Source organism: Macrobrachium rosenbergii, chromosome 22, assembly GCF_040412425.1.
Source record: "Macrobrachium rosenbergii isolate ZJJX-2024 chromosome 22, ASM4041242v1, whole genome shotgun sequence".
Lineage (NCBI taxonomy): Eukaryota > Metazoa > Arthropoda > Malacostraca > Decapoda > Palaemonidae > Macrobrachium > Macrobrachium rosenbergii.
The window spans coordinates 31,166,453-31,193,878 of NC_089762.1; the positions used below are offsets into that span (position 1 = coordinate 31,166,453).

Below are 27,426 nucleotides of genomic sequence, written 5' to 3' on the forward strand. Positions count from 1 at the left end.
GTTGATTTCAAGATTTTATTGATTTAAATGAAAATTGTAGATTTTAGTCATGCGATTGCAGTAATTGATATTTTGATTCGTGTTGATTTTTTGTTGGTTTATTTTAGTTACTTTTTGTTAGTGTTGTATCTTTTGTTCTGATTTTTCCCGTGGTTGATTCTCCTTTACTTTGTATTTTTTAGCGGATGAGTGAAGGGAAGAAGGTTAAGCCCTCGCAGTTGTGAACCTTAATCTCGTACAAAAGTGCATTTCTTCGTCCTCGCTTGACATCCTTAATCATTCGAGGACTCATTTACGTCATTCCACCACCAGCTGCTACAGTGAAATTTATTTCATTTTAAATTATATGTATTCATAAATGTCTAACCATTTAAATTTAAATTTATTAAATACTGAAAATGCATTTTTTCCATCTCTACCTTTTCACTTAAAAATGCAAAGTTTAATGATATGATCCTGGTCATTTCATATTGATTTTATATTTACATATTTAAACCACCCCCTTTTTCCGCTTGGTCCTTCGAACTTTTGGATTAATATTTTTAAGCACTGGTGTGGAATGTTGGTCGTGTCTAGTTGGGCGGTGTCCGGGTCCCCCTCCTCTCGCGTTATACGTGTTAGTTTTTTATTTGAAAGTTGATTTATGTGTGGTGTGTTGTCTATTAGTTAAAGATGGCGGAATCGGAAAAGCGTGAACGTACTACTATACGCCGTAAGGTTAGTGTATTGTATACTAAATTGTGTAATGCTGTTGATTCTTTGGATAAAGCTGAATTACAAACAGAGTTGAGTTTTCTGAGTAAGTACAGTCAAAGATTGCAGAGCTTAGATGATTTGATTTTGAGTGAAGTTAGACTGGACTCCTTGGTTCCGCAGGAGGATTTGGATAGGCAGGATTCTGAATGTGAGGAATATTATCGTAAAATTAAATTACTGTCAAACAAAATGCAATCTAGACTTGATAATCTCTCCTTACAGATTGATAATAAAACTCCTTGCAGAACTAGAATTGATTTGCCCAAGTTGAATTTGCCTCAGTATTTTGCAGATTCTAATGAAGATAAATTTACATGTAAGCGATTCTTTGAAGTTTTTGAACACTTGACTGCTCCGTATAATTTAAATGAAGTCGAGAGGTATAATTTACTTGAGCAGCAATGTCATGGTAGAGCAAAGGCTATGATTAGTTCCATAAATGTGTCCCAGCAAACTTTTGGTCAGGCTAAACAAATTTTGATCGCAGCATTTGCTGATGAAATGCCTCAGAAGTTTGTCCTCATTAAAGAGTTAACTGACTTGAGGTTTGTTTGGGGTAAGGATGATCCATATATTTTTTATGCTCATATTAAGAAGCTGATTGATGCAGTGAAAGACAATGCTATTGATTTGGACACTGTTATGCTTTATTTTGTGTGGTCTTCACTGCCTACTAAATTTCAAGATATCATAGTTGCGATCACAAATAAGTCTCATCCTACTTTAGATGATGTCACTGGTAAATTTTTGGAAGCTTGCAGCAGATATAACGCTCAATTAAACACTAATAAAGGAAGTCCATGTAAGACCGCAGTATTGGCTACTAGTTTGAATACTAGTTTAACAAGGAGTACATGTATGCTTTGTAATGCTAAAGATCACAAAATTGCCAGTTGCACAAAGTACTTGGAAGTATCTGATAAAATAAAGCGATTGAAAGAATTGCACAAGTGCTTTAAATGCTTAAAAGCAGGTCATAATAGTAATGGGTGCAAATTTCAAACTTCAGGTGTATGCTTCAAATGCAAAAAGGGTAAACACTGGAGTTTTTTGTGTAGCTCAAAGCCAACAGATTCTAGTAATAGTAAACAAACTACCACAAAGGTGGTTAATGTTGTCGAGAGTGTTAATGAAATTCCATCAACTGTTACAGCATCCAGTCATTTGGATATTGTTGACTCTTTATTACCATTACTAACAGTGACAACTGAACATGATCGCGTAAAAGTGGATACAGTTTTGGATTCAGGTAGCCAGAATTCCTTTATTGAGGAAAGTTTAGCAGATTTCTTGAACTTAAAGGTAGTAGATCCTAAGATACATTTGATTATTAAGGGGATTAATACTAATCAAAAGATTTGTACCAAGTCAGTGAGTTTTCCTTTTAAGATTGGTGATGTAAGTTATGAAATTACTTGCATTTGTATTCCTAAGATTAAAATTCAGATGAAAGCTCCTCATATGTCTAAATTAATAGAACTGCTAAGGCAGAGTGGTAAAGAGGTTGCTTATGATAAATTTAATGGTGTAAACAGAATTCATGACATTGATGATATAAAGCTACTGATAGGTGCAAAAGATTGGCATTGTGTGATGAGCATGGAGAGTGGAGTACTAGGTCAAAAAGACAGACTGACTTCTTTTTACAAAGTTGATGATAAACTAATATTGATTGGTTCTATTTGTGACTGGATTAAGAATCTCTCCGATGCAGTAGATACATCTTTGATGTCTGATAGGAAGATGTCTGAAGAAATAGAATCTACTACTTCATGCATTGGCACTATGGAGATTGATTCTGATGGATTTGACTATGAAGTGCCAACACTTGATGGAATATGTAATTTTGAAAGCATGCCAGATATAGCAGAGGTTGCGGATTATTCTCAGTTGGGTCATAATTGTAAGATATTCATAAATATGGAAGAAGAAAATTCTATTGAATGTGTTACTAATGAAACTGAGCAAGAAGTGACGGATTTTATTTTATGCAACATTTCCAGAGATTCTGAAGGATGTTATGTTGTACCAATTCCTTGGTTGACTAGATATAAAGACCTTCTTGGATCAAATGAGAGACTTGCTTTCAAGGTTCTGTGCAGTCTGAAGAAGAAATACATGAACAGTAATGTTCTAAAGCGAGTTGATGAAGTTTTCCAGTCACAAATTGATTTGGGAATCATTGAGAAAGTTGAAGATTTTGAAGTATATAAAAGGAAATTTCCAAAATATTTCTTCATTAGCCACAGTCCTGCAATTAAAGAAGAAAGAGATACTACGAAAGTAAGAGTTATTTACATGGCGAATCTTGCAGAAAAGAGACCTGATGGTAGTAAAGGCATTAGTCTGAATCAATGTATTCACCCAGGTTACAACAAGAATTTTAAAATAAGTGATGCATTGACCATGATGAGATTTGACAAGTTTGTACTTGGATTTGATATTTCAAAAGCCTTTCACAGATTGGCCATTGATGATGAGAATTCCTCAAAATTTCTCTTTTATTGGTTTATGGATGTTGAATCCAAAGATTTTACACCAGTTGTGTATCGCTCAAAGCGAGTAATATTTGGGATGTCTGTTTCTCCATATCTGTTGCAGTGCAGTCTTTATAATATGCTAATATTGGAGACAGATGGTGATGCTGAAGAAATTCAAGAAATGAAAAAAAGAATCTACCAAGGCAGTTATGTTGATAATTTTCTGATTGGTTGCGCAGATGAAGATGAAGTTGAAATGGTTCACAGGGAAGCCAGTACAATATTTGAGCAGCATAAATTTCCATTGCAGCAGTATGTTACTAATTATTCTCAATTTCAGTATGAGATTGACTGTAAAGTTGGCACAGAGACTCCACAAGAGGTTAAAATTCTTGGCATGTGCTGGGACAGATATAATGATGTACTAAAGGCCAAATGTGTAAAATTAAATGTTGAAGCTGATACTCCTAGGCAGATTTTGAGTTCAGTAATGAGTATATTTGATTTGAATAATGCTAACTTGCCTGTTCTAAACAGATGTAAGATTTTCCTCAGGCAATTACAGTCGGATTATGTAGATAAATGGGATACTACTCTTCATGGTGCTCAGCTAAATGAATGGAGAAACATAGCTTCACAATTCAATAATGGTGAAAGGCTAGAGATACCAAGATATATGGGTAGCAGAAAGTCTACTTTTGATATAATTGTAATGAGTGATGCGAGTAAAAACTTTATTGGATGTGTTATTTACTTGCAGGAGAGAGATTCAAAGTTGGTATCCTTCGTATCTGCCCATAATAAGATTCTGAATAAAAATCTGCAAGGGCGAACTATGCCTGTACTCGAACTCACTGCAGTAGAGTATGCATTGCAAAGGGCTTTTGAGCTGTATAAAATGCTCACTTCTTGTATTGTGCCTATTGCAGTTAATGACATAATGTTGTTTTCAGATTCTACGATTGCCTTGAGTTGGCTACCTGATTATGAGAACTTGAGAACAAAGCTTCAAAAGAGAAGTGTATATGTGAATAATAAAATCACAAATATTGTCGACCTCTGTAAGTCTATACACTCGGTGAAGTTAGCTCACGTAGGATCAAATGAAAACGCTGCAGATTTCACTACTAGATTAGTATCTTTCTCAAAGTTGAGAAACTCTTGCTACTTGATCGGACCCGAGATGTTACGGGAAGATTTAAGTTTACTGGAATGGCTTGTAATTCCTAATCCAGGCATGATTAATGATGTGGATATACCCAAGCTGGTTGTAAATAAGGCAAATGTTGAAGATATGTCAGTTGGTACAGTTGTTGATATAACTAAGTATTCTTCACTTGACAAAGCGGTTAAAGTACTAATGAAAGTTAAGCTTTTCATAAACAATATAAGATTAAGAATAAATTCTAAGAGCCAGCAGTCAATTGCCTTATTAGATGCAAGCTACCAAAAATGCAGTAATGATTTGCTAAAGCTTGATCAACAGAAATGCTTTCCAGATTTACATGATTTTTTCACTTCAAAACGGAAAGCAAAAAAGTCTATTCCTGAGCTAGTTAGTAGAATGAATGTATTTTGTGACTCTGATGGTATTCTTAGAGTAAAATGTAAGATGGGAAAGATGTCTAAAGGTATGATGTCGAGAACTCCAATACTCATTAGTAATAATAGTGATTTCGGTAGAATACTGATATTGGACACTCACTTGAAGTTTAATCACTCAGGTACTTACTATGTGCTACATAAATTGAAACCGGCATTTTTTCTGCTTAAGGGATTTTCAACAGTTAAGAAGGTTGTGAATGAATGTTACCACTGTAAACGTTTTAATAATAGACCAGTTAAAGTTAATGCTAATGACTATAGAGAGTGGAATGTGAATCCCATAAAGAGGTTTTTTTCTGTATGTTTCATTGATTACTTTGGGCCATATTTCACAAGGTATGGAAGTGACAAAGTTAAAACCTATGGGGTAATCTTTAAATGTATTTGGTCTAACATGATTAATGTTGAAATAGTGACTTCAGCTGATTCTAAAGGATTTTTATTGGCTTTTCAAAATCATGTTTACAGCTATGGTTTGCCTAACAAAGTATTTTCAGATTCTGGCTCAAATCTTGGTGGTGCATTCACATGGATTGAGGAATGTCTGAAGGCAAGTGAGGTGCAGGAATTCTTCAATCAGAGGGGTGTCAATGTCACTGAATTTTCACAGTATCCTCGTGGTTCTCTGAATCGTGGTATTGGAGGTATCATAGAGTCCGGAGTTGGTCTGGTAAGAAAGTTAATACAGGGAGCAATCCATAATAATATTCTAGATTTTCTGGAATTTTCTCATGTAATTAAACAATGCACATGTTACGCTAATAAGAAACCCATTTCTGAACTTGGCGCATTGAGGGAACAGAATGTGAATGATGATTTTCAGGTGCTGTCACCAGAGTTTTTGAAGTTTGGATATGATACACAGGTTATGGAATGTATATATCACGAAGGTCAACTTGATGATTATGACTCTTCTGATTTGGGTAAGGACTTTCAGCGTTTAATTCATATTAAGGAGAAATTGCGTAATAGTTATCACAATGAATTTTTATTTGGATTGCAAGATCAGGCAACTAAATACAGAGATAAATATTACCCTAGAGAGCACGTTAAAATCTCAAAAGGTGACATAGTTTTGATAAAGGATTCAATGGTTAAGGCTCCCAATTACCCTTTAGCTAGAGTTCTTGATGTTATTTATAATTCTCTTGGTGAGGCTGTTCAAATACAATTGGTCAAGGGTAATAAAAGTGTTGTCTTTAGGGATATATCGTCTGTTATTCTTTTGGTTAAAGGTGATGGGTTAAGTGATTCTCATATTGATCAGTCAGATTTAAATCTTGTACCTCAGAGTGATTCTAATGTTTCTAATGACAATATTGCAAGAATTCAACGGGGGGCTGCTTTGATTTGTTCTGAGAAGAATAAGCAGCTAGCTCAATCTGGTCTTGTATAAAAATTTAAATTTAAATCCATGGGGCAGATTGAAAAAACTTCAAATTATTAATTTGAATAGTTCAGTATTTATACATTTGGCATACAGAAGTGTCGCTAATTGCCCCTTTGCTTTTAAATAGTAACTACTTTACAGTAGTTATATCTGCCTGCCGCTGATGTTTTTGTGAAGTTTTTTCACACAGTTAAGCAGTCTTCAGCATAACCTCATACGGGAGTGACGAGGAGCAGCTCTCTTTCCCTCTCTCTCGTTATTTAAGTGGATTTAAGGATTTACACACTCACGCTGGATTTATGACTCCGTCCTGGATTTCTACTGTATTTAGTGCTGGATTAATTACCATGGATTTTTCCTCTTGCTTAGCGATGATCGTCTATTGAATGATTTTTTCCACACTCGCCAGAACTGTTATCGCAACAGGGTAAGCATAAGGGGCTTTAATGCTTGTTCTTGCGTCACATATTCTATATGCCAGTGTTTTGAAAATAATTTCAAGTATTTTAATTTATTAAATTCTTGCTAGATTGAACCTATGATTTCAATGCAGTCTATAATTTTTTCTTAGGTATTTGACTACTCGTTGAATTTACTATTTGTTTTACTGATAATTTGAGAGCTTTTGTGATCATGTTGATTTAAGCAAATACTTACGTAAGGTGATTTTCGTGATTAGTTAATTGCTGTTTTCGGTGATTCGTTGATTTCAAGATTTTATTGATTTAAATGAAAATTGTAGATTTTAGTCATGCGATTGCAGTAATTGATATTTTGATTCGTGTTGATTTTTTGTTGGTTTATTTTAGTTACTTTTTGTTAGTGTTGTATCTTTTGTTCTGATTTTTCCCGTGGTTGATTCTCCTTTACTTTGTATTTTTTAGCGGATGAGTGAAGGGAAGAAGGTTAAGCCCTCGCAGTTGTGAACCTTAATCTCGTACAAAAGTGCATTTCTTCGTCCTCGCTTGACATTCTTAATCATTCGAGGACTCGTTTACGTCATTCCACCACCAGCTGCTACAGTGAAATTTATTTCATTTTAAATTATATGTATTCATAAATGTCTAACCATTTAAATTTAAATTTATTAAATACTGAAAATGCATTTTTTCCATCTCTACCTTTTCACTTAAAAATGCAAAGTTTAATGATATGATCCTGGTCATTTCATATTGATTTTATATTTACATATTTAAACCACCCCCTTTTTCCGCTACTTTCCGTTTGTTGCAAAATGAAGGTAAATGATTGATTGTTACTCGAATGTAATAATTATGGCTTACGGATGTGTTTTTCGATCATTTTGGTCAAGTCAAAGTTGACCGAATGTTAAAATTTTGTCAGTTATCGTGATTTCGATGTAAATATTAAAACACTGTGAAGAGCTAAAGGAATGATATATTTTTGTTGTATTCTACATGAAATTGCGCACATTTTGATGTATAACACTTTATGTAATGAATAATATGAAACGGCGAAAAAATTACGGCAAGCTGACGCAAGAAATGACAGGATTTTCAGCGGAGTTCATTTTATGCGGAGCGGAGGAAAATTTTTTTTTTTTAAATTCACCAAAATTCTAAATATTGTGCTAGAGACTTTCCGTTTGTTGCAAAATGAAGGTAAATGATTGATTGTTACTCGAATGTAATAATTATGGCTTTACGGATGCGTTTTTCGATCATTTTGGTCGAGTCAAAGTTGACCGAATGTTAAAATTCACTTTGGTTGCTGGGTCCTTCTCCAGCATCCCAGTCTAAAACTCGCCTCACACGCTCACTTCCGACAGGCAGTATGCGCCTTTCACGGTCCTGACGCCTTTGTGACATATCTACAAACGTCCTGTTGCAGCATGAATACGCAAACACTCGCCAAAGTTCTGCTAAACACGTCTGCGTCAAAAATATCGCTCCCATTTAAGGTCCGGCGCTGATGCTATCTGGCGTGAGTAGGAGGGAATTCGCGCATGTGCGTCTGGGTGATGCTCAAAAACAACACAACACCTGGATCCATGAACTCCCAGCATCCGCCAAGGCGCGTGATTTGAAATCTTCCGCAAACTAGGCCTATAATTATTTTTCCGCGAATATTTAAAAAAAGCATTTTCAGTCGACGTTTGCAACGTCCACTCGGCATTCGACAGACAATTTTTGACGACGTTTAAAATGTCCAACAGGCGTTTAAGGGTTAATCTTAAAAACTAAGCGTGCTGTGATTTTTTGAAAAAAACTTTTTTTCCGCTTCGTCGCTAACTCACCGAATGCCGCCGGCATACGGGAGACATTTTTGTAAATAGAGGCTCGGCGTTTAAGGGTTAACAGATATGAAACTAAAAACTGGATCATCTGTCTGAATGAAGGAAAAAATACCTACATTTCTGGTGCAAAAATCTAAAGGACAATGAGGATCAGAAACCCAATGATTCAGTCCTTGATAATTAATAATAGAATATATGGATAATTATAAACTAGATAACTTTATGATGTAAACATGCTAATAGCATAGCATTATTTCCATTTAACTGATCATGTGGAAATGCAAGATGGCCCCTTAACTGCATCCTGACTGACATTCTGAATTTGAGTTAAAAGCTGACTAATCATAATAACAATGGTGATCATCTCTATTCTCATGAATGGTGAGACAGTTATTTTCTATTTGTGATGCCCTCTACAATACCCAAAAATGGAAGAATCAGGAATATATACTACTGTACTATGAAATGTTTTATTGTTTTCACAAGATAAATATGAATACTAATATGTTATTAAAAATAATAAATATGAGTACTAATGTACATTATGTATGACTTTCTGAAAGAATACTTTTCTTGCAGTCTCAGTCACATCTTAGCAACATATGTAATGCCTCAAGGGTAAGCATTTTGAGATTTCTGTGGGCATTAGAATTTCACTTCTTGTTCTCAACCAATAGTAAAATAAGAAATTGCAGAATTAAAATTTGACCGCTAAGAAGCACAGCTTGGACAGATGAAAAAACCCAGATGACCAAATTCACTCACTATAAATAAATAATAAAATCCATCAAACCCTGACATGTCTAATATCAGTAGTAAACACAAAACTTCTAATGAACTATTGTAATCCATAACGCTCATCCTTTTGACACTCAACATTAATAATTTAATTTACTCCTTTAAAAACACATACCTGGTTGAGATGGGTATAGGTTCAGACTTAACTGCTGTTACAACATCAGCATCTTGAGCATCTATACCTGAAATAAAATTATTTTCCTTCCTCAAAGACTCAAACAGATGACTAAGTTCAGTAATAATGAATCCGTCAATTTCAAATGACAAACTGGCCTTTTAATTACTGTGGAAAAAACTTTCAGAAATCCTGTCTACATTACTTTGTCAAATGCTACTGACTACTTTAAATAAATATAAACTACTGCAATGCCTTAAATGTCAATATAATGCTCAAACTCTTGGTGTAACTATGTTGCTATTAAAAAAAAAAAAGCTGCCCATAGGCAACAGTGACTGTCATGAAGAGGTACTAGTAAACATATCAATATAAATTTCCATTAAAATCTTATATGAAAAAGACTGGTAGTTATTTAATTTTTTAAAACTTCTCATCCTCAATCTAATACTGCTCATGAAATGCTGCTCTGCCACTAGTCTCTTAATTATCCAGCCAATACTATGTCATCTTTAGACATAAGCCATTCCACACGCAACTCATGATATATTTTCTTATTCCCAAGTTTTGCACCAACATCATATGTCCTTTCTCTGACTAACTGAATCACTCCATCTAAAAGGATATTAAAGCGTCCAATGAAACATGACACAAATTTGTCTCAGGCCCCATTTTTACACCAAACTATTCACTCTTTAACTTAAACATTCTAACACTTTTTATTTCCAACATAAAATCTCATTATTTCCTTCAACAGCTCATCTTCTCAACAAACTCCACGTTTCCTTTCTATCAACTGTAACATTCTGGGTCTAGGTATACCACAAACAGCTTCTCCCCTTTACTTTCAAACTTCTCGCATAAGTGGTTCGTGAGAAAAGCTTGATCCACACACACACACCATCTTTCTTCTCTGGACCTATCTGTTCTTCTCATATTAAACTTTTATTCATCTTTCTTACTTTGTCAATCAAAACTGTATTACAGCATACATTTTCAATATTATATATACTGTACTATGTAACATATGCCCCTATAATTCCTACAGTTTCTCTACACAATAAAACAATTATGCCTCTCACCCATTCCTTTGTAACCTTTCCATTATCCAAGCATACCTTATGCACTCTGGGCAATCACTCAGCCACACTTGCACCACCATAATAAAGTATCTCACTCGTAACTGTATCAACTCCTACTACCTTTCCATTCTTCAATCTCTTAATTGTCCCCATAGCATTCTCATAAGTCATTTCCACGAGCTATACTGAAACATCAGTTTGTTTGACTTTCTTATAAGGTATAGACTTTTTTTTGTTACATTTTGCATCTAAATTTCAGTTTCCCCTTTCATACATCAAAGATGTCTTAGCTTTCTTTCTGCAGACTGGGATATTCAATTAATAACTCCACATCTCAATAAAGAAGTGGACTATATTTAAGACAAAATGGTACTGTTTCTTAAGCATTACTCACCCCCTGACTGCATAACACCATCTGGGAACTCAACGTATTTTTCAGACGTAGCCTGAAAAGGAAAGGGTAATTATCATCTATGGTTGAAAAATAAAATCCAGTAAATTATTCTTGGATAATTTATTTGTGATGTGTGTAATAATTATATGGGCAACTTTCCCTATACAACTGACTGAAAAAACATTTGATTGCTTATCCTACTGGAAAGTTCCCCACCCAAAGTCTTTATCTGATCGCACTTAATCTCTTGTGCAATTGTGGCCAATTTTCTTCTCTGAATCTTACAGTACTATGTATAAATTTCAAATTCATATGGTATCAATACTTTATACTGTAGGAACTTTGTATATACAGTAAGTGACGTGATGTGTGCCTGTGTTCTCTCTCTCTCTCTCTCTCTCTCTCTCTCTCTCTCTCTCTCTCTCTCTCTCTCTCTCTCTCTCTCTCTCTCTCTCTCTTGTTTACTGAGCTTCTATAATGTTACTATTTACTACAGCAAAACATACTGCACTTTACAAAATTTTTCTATTTGAGGAGAGGTGGAGGAGAGTGAAGGGGAGGTAGTGGAATGAGTGGTGAAATGTAATGAAGTTATGCATCTTTTCAAGTTACACACACTCTTGATCCTGCACACACCACAAACACACTTATTTTTACTAAAAAAAATACAAAGCATTGAAATTTACCTCCCTAAGAATGATTGATTTCACTCTCTTCATAACTGCAATAAACATAAAGTTGCCATACAAAAACCTCAAAAAGACAGAAGAGGTATGAATTTACTTAACTACAATCTTTCCCTAGGCCAAAAGCCTCCTGCCAACTACTAAGAGATATGTCAAAGGTTACTGAAATCCTTAGTACAAATGAAAACATTGGTGGGTGGAGTTGGACTACCTGATGTTAATACTGCATCACATAAAAAGCTTTTTTATTTTCTAAATTGCAATTTTACTTTAGCAAATACAAAATACTCTTCTGATTTCCTAACTTGAAATCACACTTTATTTAAAAGGAAGCTCTTGAAGTTTGCAAGCAACTAAGAACATTTCCACAACTCTGACTTCAAAATTATTTTCATCTGTTTCACTACCTATAAGCAGAAAGGTCCATCTTCCATGCTGGCCTTCATGTCAGCAAGGGAAATAATTTTCTTCATTTTCTTATCTTCTATACTTTTAATTTCAATTTTTTATACTTCTCTTTTATTGTGTAATTTTCATTTATTTAAATGGTTTTGTTTTTGCTTAATTATGTGTACATATGGGTACAAATACTGCCAATGCCTCTCTCATCAAGCATACAATCATTTCCTGTTATTATCTTTTATTCTTTTAATTTAAATTTATACACTTCTCTTTCCTTATGTAATTTTCTTTTGTTTGAACGACTGTTTATATCTAAATAAGTGTACTGTAAATGTATTTACATTACTTATAGCCAATGACACATAAGTGCTTTGGAGTGCTTGGTTTCTTTATCAAAACAAAGTATTAAAAAGATAATGAGTAGTTATGCCTGACAAATACATATCTGTATCATACTATACAGCCAAGTCTAAATAATATCAGTGATGCAGGGAGTAAAATGATCCCCTTTAATGATGGATCCTAACCAAAGTGAAAAAACTCAAGTCTTTGGATTACTATTTTCTCATTTTCCCGCTAAAATACCACTAGAGGGTATATCAAGCTACAAAGGCTAAGTAAAATAAGAGTTTTGTACTCAGTATAGCCACAATAATATTTGTGAAAAGTTTTGATATCTTTTCAGGAAAAATTAAATTATTTAGAAACAATGTACAATACACACACATGCACATGGTCAACAGGAAATACAAGTAATTGCCAATATAGGAGAATATTTTCTTATTTATATGAAAAAAAATTAATGATAAATAACACTAAAAGGAAAGATTAATTAACTTCACAAACTGTTTATTGGAAAACTCTGACACAGTAAATATTCACTTTTACTTTGGAATAGATACCCAAGATTATCTACTATCCAAATTTTATGGGTAAAAGACATGCATGTGACTTCCACATGATAAGTATGAATTATGATAATTGGATGAGACTAAAATTTTTCCGTAAATCAATACTAATCCCAAGTGAAAAAAGTCAAGAGGCTATAAAATTAATAGAAAATGGCTTTGAATCATACAGCCATTGCTTCTAATCAATGGTAAAATTCAACTTAAGTAGCGTAATGTCAACAAAAATCAGTGAACAATGCATAAGAATAAATAGTATAAAAAGTAAAAAAATACCACTAACAACCACACTTTCTGCATAGCACTGACAAGGTCTTTATTACTTATTCACTTAGGAACCTACCTTAGCAGGAGGGGATAAGAGTGATTTGCTTTCAGTGCTCAGACTTCTTGTTTCCATACTAATTGACTTTGATGTGGAAGCATTTGAAATGGTATCATTACCCTGCCCCTCTGCACTGGTTCCTAATAAGTCTTTCTCCTTAAAATCCTCGATGCTCTCCTTTTCTCGTTCTGATGCACGCTCAGCTATGTCATCTAAAATGTACTGGAGATCTTCCTCCTCCTCTATACGAGAGGTAGCTCTTGTTCTTCTCATCTCTGATTCAGCTTTAGGAGACAAGGGCTGAAAAAACAATTAATAGGGTTAATGAAATAAAACATGATCATGAGAGTTAAGAGTACATACTATGAAGCTATTACTTGATACAGGCTAAAACTGAAGGTTTTTCTCAATTTAAAAATAATATAGTTTCAACAAGTCAAAAAATATAAATGTTCAGGATATCACAAGGTAAAATTTATATTAGGGAAACCATTTCAAATAAACATTAAAAATAAATATCATGATAACATACATCACATAAAAATATGAAAAAAATGCAAGAATCAAGATTCCATTATCTTTTACAAAGCAGTTGAACCAATATAGAATTCTGACCATTTTCTCACAAAAAAACAGTACTAAATTACTGACAATTACTATTCTCTAAGACAAATGGTACGTTCATTCTAAATACAGAAAAAAAATTACTATAATAAAAAATTAGTTGGAGGAATGTTCTTATGAAAGGTCCTAAATGTGGATTCTTAATTCACTACACTGTACCATGTAAAAAGCAATGTTCTACCAAATTCATGTTTCAATAGGAAGTTAGAGATCATAAATTTAAAGAAAAACAGTAAATATGTTTATACCTTGACAAAGCCTGAATGGTTTCTTATGTTGGATTGTTCTTCTACTCAACTATTTATTGCCTGATATTCTACCTATCTTATCATTGCCTTTTGTTTTTTTTTTTCTTTTTGTTTCAACAGCTTCATTTTAGCTCCCATCTGGGTAGGTTCTTCTTTTAGTGTTATGGTGTTTTGACATTTTAAATGAGAATATTTTAAATGAGATATTGTAGTATTTTTAGTGTTTTAATAAATATGTTGATGAATAACTATTGGAGTTTCAACTCACTGTATATTTTTTCATCCTTGAAGATGCAACAATGTAGTTGTGAAATGTTGGCCTTAGCAACAAACTATAAATTGTATAGTGCTTTTCCGTGGATGCCTACCAATATGAATTTGAGACCTGCAGTGATTATATATACAGATATAGATATTTATTAATTTTAAAATATTACCTGCTATAAGGTCCAGGTCTATGTGCATCATCAATGGCTTGCATTTTTTGTTACTTTGTATTTATGTTAATGTTCTTCAGTTGCTTGATTAAAATTAGTTTTGTATTTGTACAGACAAACAGTAATCCTTAAATCATCCACATTTCCTTGATCCACAAATTGTACCGTGGCCTTCCATGGTCTTGGGTTTGAGTTCCCTTACCTGAGGGTACAATCAGGCATTTATCCTCATTTTCACTCACTTTCCTGTTTTTATGAAAAGTGTGTTGGACAGGCTGATGAGAAAGCAAAAATGCTTGGTGGATTATCAGGAAAGTGCCTTCATCTTTACCTAATCTTTTCCTTCTGAGCATTTTATTTCTAAATCCACTCTGACTGTCCTTCCTACGTTGTTGTGGCAAACCTGGTGGATTTCTTTTGCCTTACAAGGTGTGCCGGCCTCACCTTGGTGACCAGTTGCTTCTGGCACTTTTTTCAATGATGTATGGTGACGTTTATTGATACTCTCAACAGAATTTTTGTAAATAATGTAAATACTGTTGTTGTTGATGGTATTGTTGGTTATTGTTCTGTTGAGTTTTACAATGTTACTGTTGTTATGAGTTTATTTATTAGATTTGATTCTGATTTTATGTTGTTATGGTACTTTTAATTCTTTCAGGAGACATTGAGCTGAACTCTGGGCCTGTTACTCATTACAGCAAGAAAAATTGCAAAGCATTTTATTTAAATATTTGGGGCTTAAGGTCAAATTTTCTTGATCTCTACAGTTGTGCCAGTAACTACAATTCATTGTTTTTATCTGAGGCTCTTGTAAGTAGTAACAAGTCATAAGTCAAGTTCTTAATCCCAGGGTTTGATACCCCTGACTTTATTTATGTAACATCCCACATGTGCAAGGTATGGCTGTATACCCTAAGTATACCCTATGACCTATTTATCGTCATAAAAATTTGGAGTGTAGTTGTCATAAAGTTCTTTGTTTTAAAATTTTCAGTAAGTTCTACAGTGTTTACGTATGTATTTGCTGTTTACCATAATCCAAATATTGATGATTCTATACATGACTGTCTTTTGGAGAGGTTTAGTATGGCTCAGTCACAGGATTCAAAAGCTTCATTTGTTATTTGCAGAGACTGTGATGCAAAGCACAGTGAGTGGCTAAACTCAAATTCCACAGCTCAACATGGCCAGTCTGCTCTTGAGTTCTATGTATCCTCCAATTTTGTCCAGCTAATTGAGGAACCCATGGACATTTCTGGTAATAGATTGGACCTCATTTTCACAGATGTTCTTGCTGTTGTGAAGTACAAGGTCTGTTAAGATATAGGCACTTCTGATCATTGCGCCACTGAAATGGACATATTTGTCAATCAGTATATTCCTAATTCCACTATTGAAAAAATGGTCTGGTTGAAATCCAGAGCCAATTGGGATTGCATTATTGAAGCTTGTCAGGCATTTAATATTTCAGATGCTATATTAGATCCTGATCCCAAGAAGTTGAATGAAATGCTGGTGGGTATTTTAATTAGATATGTCCCTAGGAAGGTCATCAAATTTAGGACAAATAACCAGCCATGGTTTGATGATACATGTAGACAAGCCTACCATGACAAACAGACCAAACCAAACACATGGAGACAAAATTGTTCAAGTGAAAATTACACCATTTTTGTTGAGTCTCACCGTGCTGCGAATAGAACATACTGTACAGCCGAGAGAAATGACAATAATTCCTTGAAGAGGAAACTGGAAGGAATTACTCAGCCTCATCTGTGGAGGACCAAATTGGCATCATCTATCTTTGTGTCATGTTCATCTTCCACGCCACCACTACTAACAGATGATGGTAGATTGATTACTGGTCCTAGGGAAAAGGCTGAACTGCTTCATCAAGCTTTTGAAGCTAAGCAATCAGCTGAGGATGTCCCTCTCTCTGACACTTGTCATCCTGAACCTCTCAGAAAATTTGCATTTCGCTCCAGGGATGTTAAGAAAATTCAGAATAACTTAGATATCTGGGGTGGAGAAGGCCTTGATGGTTTCTTCCTTTTGTTTTTTAAAAAAATTTTCTAGTGTGCCATCTCCCAAGTTTAGTAGATTCTACAGATTTTTATGTTGATGTAGTATCTTTATGGACAAGCACAAGCTCAGTAATACAGTGCCTGTTCCAAAGAGTGGCATATATGCAGACTGCAGTAACTACAGGCAAATCTCTATTCTCCCTAAGTTCTCCAAAGTGCTGAAAAACTTATTTTTAAGCCACTATATAAATATGTTGAATCTAAAGGATTGTTAGCTGATAGTCATTATGCATATAGGAAGCAGCTAGGTACCTGCAATGCTCTTTTAGACTTGACATGCCATTTGCAAGGGAACAATGATAAGGGTTTTGAGTGCAGAGTAATTCAGATTGATTTTAGTGCTGCTTTTGATTTTGTAAATCACAAGGCACTTATTTATAAACTTCAGAATCTTGGAGTGGGTGGATATGTTTTAGGATTACTTCAAGATTTCCTTACAGGTAGGCAGCAGCGAGTTGCTGTGGACAGGATCTTTAGTGAACCAAGGCCTACTATGCTTGGAGTTCCACAGGGCAGTTGGCCTGGAAAACAAGATTGTTCAGTATGTTGATGATGCAACACTTGTGGGTGTAGTAAAGTCTCCAGTTTTGAGAAATGAAGCTGCCCTCAGTCTCAATCGGGACATGGACCTGGTCAGGGAATGGTGTAGTCAGTGGGGTATGAAGCTGAACTCCAGTAAAATGAAAATACTATTGATTAGCAGATCTCGCACAGATTTCTCACCCCACCCTCCCCTTCAGGTGGATGGAACTTTGCTGAATGAGTCCCAAGAGTTAACTATTCTAGGTGTAACCTTTGACTCACATCTAACTTTTAATAAACATCTAATGAAAGTTTCAGCAAATGCCACAAAAAAGTTAAGTATTGTTCATAAGGCCTCATATTTATAACAGTGATAAAATCAATGCAGCCTGTTTTAGGTCATTTGTACTCCCTTCCCTAGGATACTGTTCTCTTGTGTAGATGTCTGCTTCTGCCAGAGATTTATCTCTTTTAGACAAAGTGGTTCATGGTGGTAGGTTTCTGTTTCCTAACAGTAGTAATGACTTGGACCATCGATGGATGGTCTCTTGTTCGTCACTTTTTAATAAGTTGCATTTCAACAGAGATTTTTCACATTCACCACTGATCCCTGATCCCCTTCATCTGCCAAGAGCAATCAGATTTGCTGAACAGCAGCACCAATTTGCAGTAAATGTGCCTTGCTGTCAAACTTCTCAGTTCCAGAGGTCCTTTATTCTTCACACTGTTGGGCTGTAGAACAGCCTCCCAGAGAAAGTCGTGCAACTGGAACTTCAGAAGTTCAAGTGAAGGTGCTATACATTACTACCCTAATACTATTCTCCTTGCATTTTAATACATTTTTATTGCTTTGTTAATTTATTAATTAATTTTTTTTTCTAAGTGGGGTCTCTTCTTTCTGTATTTACCTTGTCTTACTTCTTCCTAATGAACTCCATATTCTATGGAAGCTCGAATTTCAAGTCAATGGCCCCTGTGGGCTTGTTCCATATGGACTGGTTTCATTTTTTTTAATAATAATAATAATAATATGCTCCCAGTGTGACTGTGTATATACAAATAGCAAAAGTACATGTAAAATCATACAGGTGCATCAGGATGTACACAGTAAAGATTGAACTGTCTTAGTAAGATTACAAAAAGTACTTTTGCTCAGCCAGGAAAACTAGCTGGGCATTTATATACACTGATTGGCTTACTGATGAGGAGGGGCAATGTGGAGAAAATGGCACTGAAAGTGGATGGAGGGAAATTCAAAACACAGACTCAGCCTTTGTCACATGGTTGTTCTCTCAACTGTGGTCACTGACTTGCTCTATGGAGTGTTAAGGACCTGAGGCATAGAAGCTGTTGGTTATGCAGGTGTTCTGCATGTTATGCTTCGGATTATGGTTTTGGTGTGCGTTATTCTTTATTTTTGCTGATGGCACTACTGCCTGCTAAGCTAAAAAGAAAAAAAAAACTGCATTGCCCTTGGTTACGAAGTTGAAGATTCTGACCACCTTGATGCTGGGTGGATTAAGTCAAGGGTAATTGCAAAGTATATTGTCTCAAAGACGTCCAAGACAACTATGTGGGACATCGTGCACATGCAGGGCAGACTGCAGTTATATGTGCAAAAAGTTAGAACCAAACCAGTAAGTAGTTGTTATTGTTGTTTAAAAACATGCTAGTACTGGTATTACAAAGATCAAAATTAAAGACAAAATGTTAGTTGAGGATCAACCACTATGAATGGTGTCTGGGATCATTTGGTTAAAATGTTTTACAAATTTCTTTAAAACAGTACTGGTTTTCCTATGATATAATATTGCAACACTGTCAATTATGTGCTCATCAATTGACTTTCATAACATTTCACAAATTTTTCTCAATAAAATGCACCGTAATATAAGAAAAATATTATTCAGTCTACAAAATTTGGCATCATTTTTAACAGAATGCAAATCTGTACTGTGCTGTGATAACAGAGGATAGCTATAGGTTATGTTATAAACTTGTGCATTACTTAGTGGCTTATAATACATACATATATATATATACAACTGTTATAAGCACAGCAAAAAACACAGTAGAATATGAACACAATTCAGTACAATCTGTGATTGTTGCATGTTGATTCACAACTTCTACCAGTGATGGTTAGACATTACACAGGAACGGCACATGGTTTTAAAATGAAAGCTTCTTTAATCTGTGCTTTGTAATAAAGGTACAATAAATAGTACAGTATGTATACCACTACAGTTTTGAAGATGCAAACAAATATCATAAGGTTTAGTGTACGGTTTATTTATTGTTTGCATTCAACTTTTTTTAATGATTTTCTGTTCTAGGCTGCCAAACAATGAAATGATGCTGTATAGTACTTGCAACTATGATTGGGAAATGGTCTTCAAAAGTTACTTATTACAGGGTTTACTTAGTACATGGCACATCACAGTACGTACAATACTACCGAGTAGAACGTTATGTACTATACATTGTTTCTATGTTAGTGTAAGATGAAAAATTATGGTTTTCTACTGGTGTTACAAGTCAGATAGCATTTAAAACAGTAAGGACAAGGACTTTGCTTACAAGTTTCAACTACCTGCAGTTAGGTGGAGTATGCTGAAGTGTTGTTTTGTGGTACAGTACTATACTGTATGTAATAAATGAATATCTGTGCAGTACAATACAATGATGTACACTACAATACAGTACATCAGTTAAGGATTAGCAAAAAGGTTTCAAGTGCCAGAGTGCAGTTTTTTGTACCCAGATTTTTACCTTTTAGACAATAACCAAACAAACAGAGGATAACGGATGACACGGGTTACGTACATGTAAACAATGACGTACAAGTACAGGCAGTCCCCAGTTACTGGCAATCTGGTTTTACGGGACTTGTCTAGCGACAAAAAATCGGCAATTTTTGGCACCAAAAATTTTTCGGAAGACTCCAGCCAGCCATTTCGAAAGGCGCCAGCTAGCCAATTTTGCATGAAAACCCATTCTGGGTTTTTCATGCAAAAATGGCTAGGATATGATAGGGCACTAAAAGGAGCTAATAATTCCAACCTATCGTAACCTAGGAGTGTGTACTGGTTACATTTTTGCCGTACTAGCTATGGAAGGGGGTGGGGGGCAGGTATTGTCATACCTTATAAGTTGTAATTTGAATAATTATTTCTCTGTTAGTAAGCATTTGCGAAGGTTATGTATTGAGAAGAAATTTTTTGTTTTTATGTTTTACCCAAGAAAAATATAAATTATAAAATGGGAGGTGGCTGGAGTCTTCCAAAAAATAACCGACTGGTTTAGCCTAAATTGAATTTAGTAGGAATTCATATAAACTAGACTTAACACAGAACTCCCAATGTAGCCTATGTCACAGAACTCCCAGTGTAGCCTATGTCAAACAACTCCCAGTGTAGCCTAAGTCAAACAACTTCCAGAGTAGCCTGTTTCACAGAACTCCCAGTGTAGCCTGTCAAACAACTCCCAGTGTAGCCTATGTCAAACAACTGCCAGTGAAGCCTATGCCACAGAAGTCCCAGTGTAGCCTATGTCCAAACAACTCCCAGTGTAGCCTATGTCAAAGAACTCCCTGTGTAGCCTATGTCAAGCAACTCCCAGTGTATATCAAACAACTCCCAGTGTAGCCTATGTCACAGAACTCCCAGTGTAACCTATGTTAAAGAATCCCAGTGTAGCCTATGTCAAACAACTCCCAATGTAGCCTATATCACAGAACTCCCAGTGTAGCCTATGTCAAACAACTCCCAATGTATCTGTTCTGTGTCAAACAACTCCCAGTGTAGCCTATGTCACAGAACCCCCAGTGTAGCCTATGTTAAAGAATCCCAGTGGAGCCTATGTCAAACAACTCCCAATGTAGCCTATATCACAGAACTCCCAGTGTAGCCTATGTCAAACAACTCCTATTGCAGGGCTTAGCAAGAGCTTTGAAAATGGCACAGATATAGAAGTTATAGGTTCATCAAAAGTGGGTGTAATTACCATTGTCAGTAGTCAAAGGTAAGGGACAAACCTTATTGGACCTAGTTTGGTTAAGGTGAATAAAATTAGACTGGCCTAGTATTCTAGGGTTACAGGTACAAAACAGAAGGGATGTCAATAACTAACCTAACCTAACCTCATGGCATTACTATGTTTTAATGCTCATATATACATGTCATACAAATATTAAAAGACCGTCTTTCCTCTTCCACGGGTAACAGTTGAGTACAGATTAATGAAATAGCATACTGTACAACACAATACCCTACCTACAGTGAAGGCTAACTGCACAGTACATGCGTTTGTTCATATTTCTGAAGTACGTCACTCAGGAGATTTAAAGATTCCTACAGAGGTTCATGATACGAATATCATTGAATAGATATTGAATAACTTGCAGAGAGCTGACATTGGCGAGTGTATTTCTAAAACCTGCAATAGCATTGCTGTTATAAAATTAGTGAATTAATTTTTGGCTATAATTTTAGATGATCAGTCAAAAACTTGCCTGTGCTGAAATTCATATTTGAACAACTACGGTTAATGACTGAATAAATTTGATTATTCATCAGAGCTGGTAATACTGTCTTCTTTAGATGAAAAAAAAAAACAAGATTCATGTGTATAACTTGTTTACTTGTAAATATTTACATATTACTTGAATCTCGAGCACTTTCAGGTCCTAACTGTGACTCTTTTTCAAGAGATGTGAAGGTGGTTAGGCTGGTTCAAGGCCCAGCAATCTTCTGGAACTTCTCCCTGTGCTGTCATTTATATGATGGCTGTCCTGGCTTCCATTCACTTGAGAGTTGTTAATCCCCTCCTGTCGGTCTGATATCCTGATCTGATGGTCAGTGGGATTAACCCTTGTGGTAAGTGAGTGGTCACCATCAGTCTGTTCGGCAGGAAACCTAACCTCCAGGTCAGAAGGGTCGATCTTAGCTTCTTTTAATATTAAAGCTCGGCTTATGGGATCTTCTGAGATAAATCCTTTGTTTCCTTCTATCACTTTAATCTCTCTGATGAGTGCCCCTTCCACTAACCTCCTATGACAGATGTTATTGCTTTTGTATATATTCCTACTGTTTTTAAAATCCATCCTATGGTCCTTTTCTAACAATGCCTAGCTATAGCACTCCCCTGTGAGTTGAGCTGTACTGCCCTTCTGTGTTCTTGTATTCTAGTCTTTATTCCCCTACCTGTTTCACCCACATATTTGTCTCCACAATTGTTGCAATTAATTATGTATAACCCCCATATCATTTGCATTACTGTCTTCCCCTTCCAGTTTATTTTTACAAACTTTGTTTTTTATGGTGTTATCATAGGCATACACAAAACAGCAGAATAATCAAAATTTAGAGTTTATGGAAAACTAAATAAAAATGCAGTTTACATCGTTTTCAATGCACCATGAGCATTAAAAGTAAGGTTTTCTTTGGATTTTTGATGATTTTTCGGTTTACGACGAGGTGTAGGAACAGAACCCGCGTCGTAAACTGGGGACTGCCTATACTGCAAGAGAATTGTTTGACTTTCTAGGATTCTGTTACAGAAGGTAATTGTAAAATAACTGTCTGTACTTTATATAAACAAGCAACTGTTTGTATTCCATGTAGGAAAATTCAATACTATACTGAATAATATCAAAACACAAATTAAACTTCCCATTTACATTGCATTTATAGACAGAGACAGAGAGACAGGGAGAGAGAAATCATATTTGTCCAAAATTGTATGCATGTTGATATAAACATCACAATTTATAAATAAACAATGAAAAGTACTCTGAAATTTCACTATAATTAAGTAAAATGGGTATATATAAGCAATACTCCATAAAAAGAAACAAGGTATCTGAATACTACCACAAAACATCAGCAGTGTATCTGGGTTATTATGTACAAAGATGCCCGCTCAGCTTCCCTCAAAAAAAAGTCAAACATAGTGGTGCACGAACAAAAAATTTGTGTAAAAAACAGAGACACTTTCTTGTGCATCAGTTTAGCATTAAATACAATTTTTTAGCATTTCAACATTCCAACAACACAATACAACTTCACAAAAATATTTGACACGAAATTAAGCATTTAGTTAAACTCTGCACTTACTAACAGTTTATTCAGGATTAGCCACCATAATTCAGTATTACAACCACTCCTTTCATAAAACACCAAACTACATCTTAATTCCAAAACCAGCAACATGCATAATGAACTCTTAAAACAGAGCATGCTTCTTTGTTCAAATTAGTTCCAGCTCCCATTTCCAAAGACATTGAAAATATCAAAATAACCCAAAAAGTCCCAAAAATCACATGTAATCTTACCACATTAGGAGGAATACTTGGTCTTGGTAGACACACAAGGAATTTCTCCTGAAGCATGAAAGTGAAAAATAAATAGCTATAATAACCCTTATTTCTATAAATTTATTAAAATCATAATGACTCATTCTATAGATTTAATAATATAATTCAAATAATACAACTGGTATTATTTTCTCCCTTAGCAGCAACTTAAAAGACTACACTAATCACTTCCATTCTTTCTCAAACAACTTTCAAGGTCTAGAATCTAAATGATAATGAACTGGGAAGAGATGCTAATAATGAAGAATAATGAGAGGAGATTCACCTCTTATACATAAAGTCTATGAAGTATATGGCAATCCCAAATCTAAAAGTCAATTCAAAACCATGACAAAACCAATTTTTGCCATGCATTATCATTTAACCTCTATGGGCATGTGAAACTTGTCTCAGAAAATAGTTGTATAGATCTTAAATGGCTGACAGTGGATTCAATAATCCCTAAAGTCATTTGTATACTTTCTAAAGGTATGATGTGTAAAGATTCAGTCACAACATGAAAGCTGTGTTGCATTCCATGACTAACCAAGGAGTCCTTATTCCTTAGAGATGTAGTGTGTGCAATACTAGTAGCATGCCATGTACACATGGATAATAGATGGATCCTGCATTCCAAAGGTGTGCTGTGTGCAAGCCACTAAAGCACTACAGCATCACTGCAAATGACTAGATGAGGAGTCACCACACCATCAAGAGTAATGTGCACTGTCAGACCTCAAAATTGAGGTGCACAGCCACTGAATCCTCTGCATACTGAGGTTTTGACACACGTTACAGAAGAGACAGTTGCATGGGTTGGTATGCACCAAGTTGTGTGGCATGCACGCACTTCAAGGAAGGCCACAAAAACCAACACATACCCTGATATAGGTGAGGAAAGCATGCCAAGTTGATTCAAATAGCAACTTAAAAGACACTGCTGTTTGGCAGGTGGTGCCTCCACGGCAGCAGACAGATGTCCCTGATCCACCTCTCAGATGTGCAGAACTAAAGACATGTAGAGTACAATTATTCACACATGCAAGGATCAGCATTGGTGTACTGAAGATGGAGATGAGCAGTAAGGTCTTGGTGGTCAGAGGTTAGAGAATGGTTAAAACATCAAACATCTCCAAGATGTTAAAGCTCTTACATGGCACATAAAAAGTGAAAGGGGAAATTTCTCCAAATTCCATAAATATGACATTTTTATGATAAAATAGTTTTATATATACTTACCAAGTAATTACATAGCTATTGGTTCCTGAACCTACAGCAGCTTAAAAATTCAAAATTCGCATGGTGGCGCTGTTATCGTTAGTGTGTACGTGACAAGGTTCTGCCCAAAGTGTGTAGGTGACAAGGTTCTGCCCAAAGTGTGTAGGTGACAAGGTCCTGCCCACCATCTGGGACTCGAGGAAACAACCCAGCAGAGCTCAATTTGTTTTATGCTCTAATGTCCATGCAAGGGGAGGAGGGCAGGCTCCGATCATGTAATTACTTGGTAAGTATATATAAAACTTTATCATAAAAATGTAATTTTTATATAAGTAACTTACCAAGTAATTACACAGCTGATTCCACATTGTTAGGTGGGAAAGAGCATGGACATATTCTACTCCAAAGCATTAAGTAATGGATTTGAAATCGAAAGGTTGCTAACATTGAATAAATATTTGTTGTTTCCTTACTTGTTGAGAGAGCTGCTGCAGGTAGGTACTGCCTCTGGTCGGCGCTTCTCTCAACTTGTAGTGGATATGGCAGTATAGCCAAGGGTCGCCACTACATTAGTGGGAACTTTGCAGCAGAGGAAGTACACTGTATGCTGACAAAGTTTTAAAAGATGCCCTTGCCCTGGGCAAAGACCAGAATACAAAATGACAACACTATCACCTACACCACAGAATAACACCAAAACCCAACCATTATCAATAATAAAATATGATGTGGTAGGTACTCCAGGTACAGTGTACCCCCAGGCTTCCCACTGACTCAAAACCTCAAGTCAAGGCGAGTGGATGGCAAAGGAACAGAGAGATTCCCTATGCTTCCTCTCCCAGCACCATGCCAGTCACGGATAAAAGTCCTAAAGTGCTACAATTTTCAAACAAGGTTTCTATGTCCTTGAGGTAGTGTGAATGGAAAATGGACTTGCATCTCCAGAACGTCGACTCTAGGATTGAGGAAAGAGACACGTTGCGTTTAAAAGCGAGGGAAGTTGCGACTGCCCTAATTTTGTAAGCCTTAACCTTAAGTAATGGAAAGGCTTCCTCCTGGATCTGAGAGTGGGCTTGTAATATTAACTCTCTCAGAAAAAAGGATATGGCATTTTTGAAGAGCAGGCGAACTGGGTTTCTTATAGAGCACCGGAGGTTGCTCGAAGGTCCTCTAATCTTTTCCGTCCTCTGAAGATAGTACCTGAGGCACCTCACTGGACAGAGGAGTCTTTCTTCTTCCTCAGGTCCTAAGATATCCATAAGGTTCTTGATGACGAAAGATCTAGGCCAGGATTTAGAAGGGTCCTCGTTCTTTGCAAGAAAACCAAGAGAAAGAGAGCAGACTGCATCTTCTTGTGCAAAGCCTATTCTCTTGTCTATTGCCTGTGGCCCGCTAATACGTTTGGCAGTAGCGAGAGCCACTAAAAAGAGAGTCTTTTCGTGAGATTCCTGAGGGAAACAGAATGAAGAGGTTCGAATTGAGGACCTGAAAGCCACTTCAGTACAACGTTTAAGTTCCAAGAAACGTTGGAAGAATCTTTCTTGGACGTATCGAAGGATTTGATCAAGTCGGTGATATCTTGATTACAAGACAGGTCCATTCCTCGGTGCTTAAAGACTGAGCTGAGCATCGACCTACACCCTTTGATAGTAGAGGTCGATAGCTTCCTGACAGACTTTAGGAATATCAAAAAGTCGTCTATTTGGCTTATAGGTGTCTCAGAAGAAGAGATATTATGGTGGCTGCACCACTTTCTGAAGACTGCCCATTTTGATTGGTAGAGCTTTGTAGAAGAAGCTCATTTGCATCTCACAACTGCTTCTGCAGCCAGTCTTGAAAACCCTTTTGCTCTGACATGACGCTTGGCAGTCTGAAGCCTGTCAGGGCCAGAGCAGATAACTCTTGGTGGAGTCTGAGAAAGTGGGATTGTCTGAGCAGAGACCGTTTTTGTGGAAGGAGTCTTGGGTAGTCTACCAGGAGTCGAATCAGGTCTGGAAACCATTCCTTGTTCGGCCAAAATGGGGCTACTAGGGTCATGGAGGTGTTCTGATGCGTTGACAGCTTGTTGATTACTTCCCTGATCATTCCGAAGGGAGGGAAGGCGTACACATCTAAGTCTGTCCAGTCCAACAGTATGGCATCTGCGCTCCATGCTTGAGGATCCGGGACTGGAGAGCAAAAGAGGAGAAGACGATGGTTTATCGATGTTGCAAAAAGATCCACTGTGGGTTGCGAAAGTTTCCACAGGTTGTCACAGACTATTGGGTCTAAGGTCCATTCAGTTGGAAGGCCCTTTTTGAGGCAGCTTAATTCATCAACAATCACATTCATTCTCCCTTGAATGAACCAGGTGACAAGAGGGACTTGGTTCTCCTCCGCCCACAGTATGAGATCCCTCATCGACTCATAGTTCCTCGCTGGGTGAGCGGGTTCCGTTCTCAGCTACCACTCTGCTGGTCGCGAGTTCGAATCTCCGACCGGCCAGTGAAGAACAAGAGGAATTTGTTTCTGGTGATAGAAATTCATTTCTCGCTATAATGTGGTTCGGATTCCACAATAAGCTGTAGGTCCCGTTGCTAGGTAACCAACTGGTTCTTAGCCACGTAAAAATAAATCTAATCCTTCGGGCCAGCCCTAGGAGAGCTGTTAATCAGCTCAGTGGTCTGGTTAAACTAAGATATACTTAACTCATCGACTCGTACAGAGAGAAGGAATGAGTGCCCCCCTGTTTGCAAAT

General features: G+C 36.2%; 1 protein-coding gene across 50 annotated transcripts in view; it reads right to left on the minus strand.

Moving 5' to 3' along the window:
• The window catches only part of l(1)G0196 (inositol hexakisphosphate and diphosphoinositol-pentakisphosphate kinase), a 525,389-nt gene that overhangs the window by 128,772 nt on the left and 369,191 nt on the right, over positions 1 to 27,426 (minus strand). For 36 of the 50 annotated variants that reach the window (XM_067124577.1, XM_067124561.1, XM_067124571.1 and 33 more), the window contains 4 exons: positions 23,451 to 23,498; positions 13,217 to 13,498; positions 10,878 to 10,929; positions 9,402 to 9,468 (listed from right to left, as the gene is read on the minus strand). In XM_067124577.1, coding sequence (XP_066980678.1) covers positions 9,402 to 9,468; positions 10,878 to 10,929; positions 13,217 to 13,498; positions 23,451 to 23,498 — 449 coding nt within the window. The remainder of the gene's footprint in view (positions 1 to 9,401; positions 9,469 to 10,877; positions 10,930 to 13,216; positions 13,499 to 23,450; positions 23,499 to 27,426) is intronic. The other 14 variants (XM_067124576.1, XM_067124573.1, XM_067124570.1 and 11 more) reach the window with 1 other exon arrangement.